The following is a 7,710-nucleotide window of genomic DNA, read 5'->3' on the forward strand; positions in this document are numbered from 1 at the left end:
TTATCACTGAAATGTTGCTCCCATCATTTCTTGTTTCTTATTATTGAGGCTGTTTGTGTTCATTTTCAAATTTTTTCTGGTTTCTTTCCTTTACTGCACTTTAACTTTTCATTTCTTACTGAATTTCTTAAATGAAAATTTCATCATTAAACATTTCAAAAAGACACCTACCATACATTTACTTTATTTCATATTCAAGTAACCACAGATCTTTCTCAGACTTACAAAATATCATGAATATTATTCTTTTATTTCATTCAGGTAAATGTTGAAGATAAGAAAATACCTGTATGACCGCATTCCATTCTGCTAACTATGGCTCTTACATTTAGGTCTATCAGTCTTGATGTGTTCAACTTGACTTTGCTGAAAACAATGCAACTTATTTAGCATAACTAGAAACATTGTTGGTTACTTAATGCAAAAAGATTTACACTTTTTATCTAATCATTTAGGCTTGATCCCGTAAGTACATACTGTATTATGGTTATGGAGAGTTTCTATCATTCTGTTATCTTTAACTCCATCCCATTTAGACTAGATGGATTGAGCACATACCTGGAGCTTTTATGGGAATTAATTTTGCAGAATCGGGGTCCTCAGCCCTCTAGGCTGGCCAAATGGAGGCAACATTTGATTCTCCAGAGTGGAAATATAGTCCTTCCCCCAAAAGAGATTTACTCTTCATTGTTACTGAACATGAATTTTATAACTTGGGATCAAATATTTAAAAGTCCACTTTGGCATCCATTAAATGATTGATTAGGATGTCTGCAGGGATGGTGATGCCATGAGTATTTTACTAGGGAAATCACTAGAGAACAGAAATTTAGGAGGCAGCTACTTGAACAGCTACTGGACTTGCAGTAGCTTTTTTCTTTTTTCATAATTGTTTGCCATATACCACAGTAATGAAGTTGCATTAAGAACAGACAGTGACTTCATTTGCTTACATCATTCTCTAGCTGTCATGTTTAATGCACCAAAACCACAGCCTCACATCCACTACCAGATCCCGTAGACCTTTCTGTGGTTTCCCCTGGCCACTTTATATGCCTTGGCTCAGGGAAACTTTCTTGAAGAGCACATATGTAGACTTCTTACTATAAATCAGTTACATATATATTATCTGAGACATTTGCTTACATCCATTCTCTAGCTGTCATGTTTGATGCACCAAAAACACAGCCCCATATCCACAACCAGATCTCATAGACCTTTCTGTGTTTCCCCTGGCCACTTTATATGCCTTGGCTCATGGAAACTTTCTTGAAGAGCACATATGTAGGACTTCTTACTCTGAATCAGTTAGATATATTATCTAAGACAGATTCAGTCACCATAGATGAAGACAGATTCAGTCACCATAGATGTGTTTAGACTCCATTACTGAGTCCATTTTTTCTTCAGTAATAGCTTTGAAATATATTTAGCAATTATATAGTGCTTATGCTTGTGCCCGCATGATGCTTTCCACCTATTAATATTGTCCTTTTTTTTTCAGCTCCGAGCCTCAAGTCCCACCACCACCTCCAATGCCAGTACCTCCATTTCTTCCACGACCCTTCCAATGTCACAGCCCTCCACCTCATCTACCACCTCTTCCAAATCATCTCATGTAGCTTCTTCTCATGAGACACTAAGAACCTCTACCACAGTCTCCTCCAGTGTTAACACAGTTCTTTTCAATCATGCATTCATGGAACCTCACCCTCCCCGAGTTTCTGCCCCATCCCTGAAGAAATCCTCTAGCCAACCTCAGTCGCACTCCCGACCAGGATCAAATCCATTTACCCCCAGCAATTCCCTCACTCCTGGGTCTTCTATGACCCTGAGTCGTTCCTTTACGACAGCTGCTGCCTCTTCCCACCTCTCTTCACGCTTCCAGAAGAGAGGAAGTGGAAATTCCTCATCATTCCATTCAAGTGATGATAGTGGCTTCAGCAACGAGAGTGGAAGCTTGCGGCCCCCAGTCAACCCTGATGCTGACTACTCTGATGAAGATCTTAATGGGTATGTCCTTGATAGCATTCACTGATAGTTTGCTTGTCACATGCATCATCTTAATGTCTGTGTTATGAGTTTGATGTGAGTGTATTGCCTTGCTTATGCTTTTGATTGTATTTTTTGTCTCATGTTTTCTGCTTTCACTGTCATCCCTTTGCTCCTCCAGAGTTGACCCACATTCCATGAATAGTCTCAGCTCACGGTGGCTGAGGTCAGCCTCAGCTCTGCTCCATGAATCAAAGCATACATCTCCCCCTCATCTCCCAAGCTGTGACTTATACCAATCCAGTGAATCGCAGACACTTCAGTATGCACCAGCACTCCAAGATGCTGCTATGACACTACCAACACCTGGACGCAGAAGTCAGACCCTGAGAGAGAAGCATTACCGTGACCTTTCTCTTCCATCTCTAAATGTTGATCATTTTGTCACAATAGCTCGAAGAAAGGCTAGGAGGTCAACCTCAAAGTCACCCTGTGCTCAGAAGATTGCCGCTCAAAGGGAACGTGGCAGAGAACTATCTCGGAGTTCATCACTACTCTGTCTTGGGATGGACTCTTGCAGGGGAATCCTAGATGATATCCGAAGTGTTGATTATGAAGATGTGTGGTCTGAGGATTGGAAACATATGTCACTCATAAATTTGAATACAGACATCCCTGATCCTCCACCCTTTCAGCCTCCTGCCCCACCCACTTTAGCATCCAGTCAGCCAACAAATGACTACTCAGTCCGGCCACCAATGCCTATACCACAAAATGAGCAACGACTTCCTTTGTCATTTACCCACGCTATCACAGATGAGCTTTCTCCGACAGAATTCATCCTCTGGAAATAGCACTCTGACAGGAAGTGATGAGGATGATAAAGATATTTATATGGTTGTTAGTGATCATCGTCGAGAATTACGGAAAACTATTACACGATCTCAGTCCAGGAAACAGGTGTCACGATCTCTCACATGGGCATCTCCAGCAAGCCGTCCCTGCTCTTCTCCACTATTATCCCAAGCACCAATTACTGAAAACTCTAGAAACAGCATGAAGTCTGTAAAAATAAATAATTCCAGAAAGAGTCGTAGCCCTCATGGATGCACTGAGCAGTCTTATGAAAAGAGTAATCAGCACTATGAGCCTTCTCAGTCCATTAACCCATCTCATCATTCAGCTTCTACTCATACATCTTTCAACATCAATACTTCACCTCCACTTCCTCCAAAGAAGAGGTCATCTCGTCCACAGTGTCCACTTCCCCAAGATGCCTCAGAGCTACAGGAACAACACTACCAAATGAATTCATGGCAGTATGGTGGGAATCTGAATATACTTAATTATAGTGACTTTATGAACCGTCGTCTAAAATACCCAGAAGGTGCATCTCGCCTGGACCAGGTATCATTCACAACAGGCAATTTGTGTGGGCCATGGTATGACCTCTGGGCAGATGACCCCTCTGTTGCAGATGTATGACCCAAGTGGGCCAATGACCAGGATGTAAAAAGAGTTAGTCATGATTACAGTTAAATATTATTTTTGTGATTTTTACAGTACAAGAAGTAACTAGTGCTTCTGACCAGTATGCTCACCAAAGGCCAAAAAAGATAATAGACTTTACTAAGTATGTAATGCATGAGCATATATTTTTTTATACTGTTTGTGCCTAGACCATGCTTTTGTAGTAGTTGAACCAACTCCTTTTGTTCTCTCACATTTTGTATTGCTGTAAATATGTTAAAACCAACATCCAGACATAGTGCTTTAGATTGTGATTAACAAGTGCCTCCTTGCTGTACAATGCTTGCATTCAATCTGCTTAATTTGTTAATGTTTTGTGTTCATTAAATGTGCCTTATCATAGTTATCAGCTCTATTAACCCCTCTTTGTTTGATATAAAACAGGGAGGAATGTATTTCCTGCATGTCAACTATGAGATTTAGTGTAAGAGTTAATGTAGAAATTCTGTAGTTAGCCATTCTGGAGAACATTTTCTCTGTACTTTGGATTGTTTGATTTCAGTAAGGGTATCTGTTTTATTTAAGTTGCATTCCTAATTTATCTATTTTGCTTGTTATTGTATGAGTTGTGTGTATATTTTAGCCAATTTAGCTATCTGTGCAGTATTATTTCTAGTGTAAATATTGTTGCTTTTAAAGAAGCTCTGCAGAAACTTGTGTGACTATGTGTTGGTGTTACAGTATGGGATAGATGAGTGTTGGATCTTTGTGGTTTATGGGACTTCTTTTAGGCCAAGTTAGATTATTAGTTACACTACTGAGCTTAAAGTTCAGAGGGCAAGGTTGATATTGCTCAAATTTCAACAAATAATTTCTAATGACTTAGATATTGTATAAAGAGTAGAAACTTTTAAAAGAAATGTAACCTTTAAATTGGACATGGATTTTTTTTTTAGGGGACAGACAGCCAAAGCTACATCAGTCTGTAATCACTCAAAACTTATGGAACAAATGTTAACTTGATTGTGGGAGTTCTGAGGAATTTAATAAATATTTCTTATAGCAACAAAACCTAAAGCAATCTAGTACCAAACTGTAGACAGTACAAGTATCTGTTGTATAGATACCCATTTTATGTTAATCCTTCACCAGTGTCTGTATAGGCCATTCAAGGAAGAATAATCCCCATGTTTTGATTTCCAGTAAGTCATTAGATGATCTTCAGCAAAGAGTTGTCGTAATATTCCATGGACAGTGTTGACTGTGGAACTTTTTGGTGACACTAAGTCCCCAGAGGTACGTACTAAAGGCATAACTGCTGTCGACAGCAAACATCTGTGTATATATAATGAGTTGGTTGTGTTATGAAAGCTTCAACTAACTTATATTTCAGGATCATGGGCAACCTACGACACGACCTGCCTCAGAATAAGGTTGCCCTGAGCAGCTGCAAAAAGAAAGAAAAATTGCACAGATAGTGATTACTTAATGAAAACTCTTTACATTTTCCTTCATCTGAGGAAAATGAAACCTCTTTATACTCCCCATCATCATCTGAAAGTTACCACAAGCAATAATTATAATTTCAATTAAAAAGAGACTTGCATCATTCATTTTATTGTTCATTTTACTGAAGTTGACTGTATACCTGCAATGAGGCATATAAATGTAATCAAAGAGGGAGGAATATCTAGGAAACTAATGGGGCTGTTACATACAGTGATTTTATAGCCTGTTATTCTTTGTATATAATCTTGTTTCTAAACCATGAAGAAGGGGTATTTTGTAACTATATATATGGGAATATTCAGATACAGTTGCATCTGCAAATTTAGGCATGTCACATGTCAGTATGTATATTTAAAGTTGTTTTATAATGTCTGACTTTGGTCGTTTTTACAAAGTTAGAATATTATACATATGCATAAGCTAAGTTTCTGTTTTGTACATATATGTGGACAGACTATTTCATTTGGTTCACTTTGGAAAAAGTGATGGCAATAAAAAGATGAAAGGTATGGGGTTTTGAATGAATGATATTCAGAACATGTAAAAGGATATTTCTATTGAAAGTGTTTAGTGGCAAAAAACTGAGTGGTATTCAAGACACAGTACATAAAAACAACACTACAAAAGGCTGAGTTTTACTAAAGGACTTGAATAGACAACATTTGATTTCATGTATACTTATCAAAACCTGCAAATCCTAAATGGGAAATACATGTATGTGAGAGTTTTAGTAAATGAGAGGGTTTTGAATTAGCTTTGATTGATTGAAATAGTACATATCTCAGTATATGGTTCATGAAGACTACACAACAGTATAGATCCAATCATTGTTCATGTAAAGTTCAAGAAAAGGATCATGTACAGTGGATGACTAGTAATGTGATCAAAAATTATTTTTACTTTATGCTTGTTTGATTATCTGAGAAGCATAATGAAGTTTGTTTAGCAGTGTCTACTTAAGGTAAAGCCCACAACCTTTTGTGTCTTTGAGTATCACAGATTACTTGGCTTTCCCATTTGAAAATTTCCACTGTACTTGTCTTCCCTTGGTACTGTTTGGAGTTACTAAATTCCATTGTACAGTGTATGTTTAGATGTGTAGCCAGACAACGTAATACAGGGTACTTAAGTGACCTGTAGAAGTTACTCAGAGAAATAAAAGTTATTATAATCAACATTTATCTTATTTCCTCAAAAATAATAAGCTTTTTACTTTGTTATGACTGCCTTGAATATCAATTTAGGTATATAGCATTAATCTTGTCTGCATATTGGTAAATTCATCAGCTTATAAGTATGTCTGATTAAAAGTTTGTATTTAGATCATCCTAGCATGCAAGTGGTCAGAAGAATTACATGATGGGCATTGGCAGTATTGTTGCCTTATATGCATTACGCTTGGGAAGGAAGGAAGAGTAACCCACATTTTCTTTGTGTGTTTTAGAAAGCAACCATGAATGGCAGGGGCAGATGACTGGGTCTTCCCCTTCCCTATATGTATAAAAGTGGGAACAGAGGATCCAAGAAAGCATTTTACCTCAAAGACCTGGTCAACTGTTCCTAATGCTGCCTTACCAAAAGGGAGAGGCAATTGGGTATACAAAAATATATTGTATTGATTGAGGGTGGCACGTCTACTCTAAGTAATTGGTTGGTTATTCTTGCTCTTTTTCTGACCTGAGACTGTTGTGGTTGAAGACCCTAGTTCTACAAAATTACTTTTTATTAAGAAAGTGTACATGTATGTACTTAATCCATCCCTTGTAAACTGGAATGCAGTTGATCAAATTAGATATGGAAAAATGGCTAAATGAATTTTTGGGAACTGCATAAAAACTAAAAAGTACACATTTCTTTTTGTGTAATTCCTATGGCACATACCTTCGAGGAAGTTGTCAGGCCTTTACTTTTCATCGAAGAAACTAGGAAGTTTCATAGCTTAGTTAAGGAGGATCTTTTATTTCTGCATAGTCTGTGTACGTACATAGGAAGAATAACTCTATGTCTTTCTTGCATATTATAGAAGGAAACCATGAAAAGCAGGGGCAGATGACTTGAAGTGGTTTGTGTACATTGGAAGAATAACTCATGTCCTTCTTGCATATCATAGAAGGCAACCATGAAAGGCAGGGGCAGATGACTCGAAGTCTTCCCTTTCCCTATTGTTACTTTATGGAACTATAAAAGTGAGGACAGAAGACAGAGCCAAGTGAGCATTTTTCCTCAAAGACTCAAGTCATCTGTTCCTGATGCAGCCTTATCAAAAAGAGAGAGGCAATTAGGTATACAAGAACATATATGTATGCATGTGCAGATGAGCAGTAGCACATCTACCTTAGGGAATTGGTTATACTTCGTAATTGATAAGATTAGAAATGTAGATGGCGGAATGGATTTTTGTAAATTGCATAAAAACTGAAAAATTACTCATTTCATTTTGTGTAATTCTGGTCTAACCGTGAGAGCAGGTTAAGGTAGGTCAAGGTTTGAGGTTTTGACAAGTCAGTTAAAAACATCCAGTTCTGAAAGTCTTAGCTGAACCAAAAAGACTATTTATACAAACAGGACTTAAGTAATCACTAGAAAAAGACAAAAACCCACTTTTAGAGAACTGTTTTAGGCTCTAGATAGCATTTTTGAAACCAACCAAGAACACCCAGTTTTGAAGGTCTGAGCTCAGACAAAATACTACACAGTACTTGTACTAATGATCTAATCATACACAGTACTTGTACTAAT

General features: G+C 37.6%; 1 protein-coding gene across 1 annotated transcript in view; it reads left to right on the top strand.

The window, feature by feature from the left end:
* The window catches only part of IRSp53 (Insulin receptor substrate 53 kDa), a 217,929-nt gene extending 211,783 nt beyond the window's left edge, over positions 1–6,146 (top strand). Inside the window, 3 exon segments of the mRNA XM_071669639.1 lie at positions 1,505–2,013; positions 2,174–2,822; positions 2,824–6,146. Of these exon segments, the coding sequence (XP_071525740.1) occupies positions 1,505–2,013; positions 2,174–2,822; positions 2,824–3,477 (1,812 nt within the window). The 3' untranslated portion in view covers positions 3,478–6,146.
* The last annotated feature ends 1,564 nt before the right edge of the window (positions 6,147–7,710 follow it).

The sequence above is a fragment of the Panulirus ornatus genome, chromosome 14 (genome assembly GCF_036320965.1).
Source record: "Panulirus ornatus isolate Po-2019 chromosome 14, ASM3632096v1, whole genome shotgun sequence".
NCBI classification, from domain to species: Eukaryota; Metazoa; Arthropoda; class Malacostraca; order Decapoda; family Palinuridae; genus Panulirus; species Panulirus ornatus.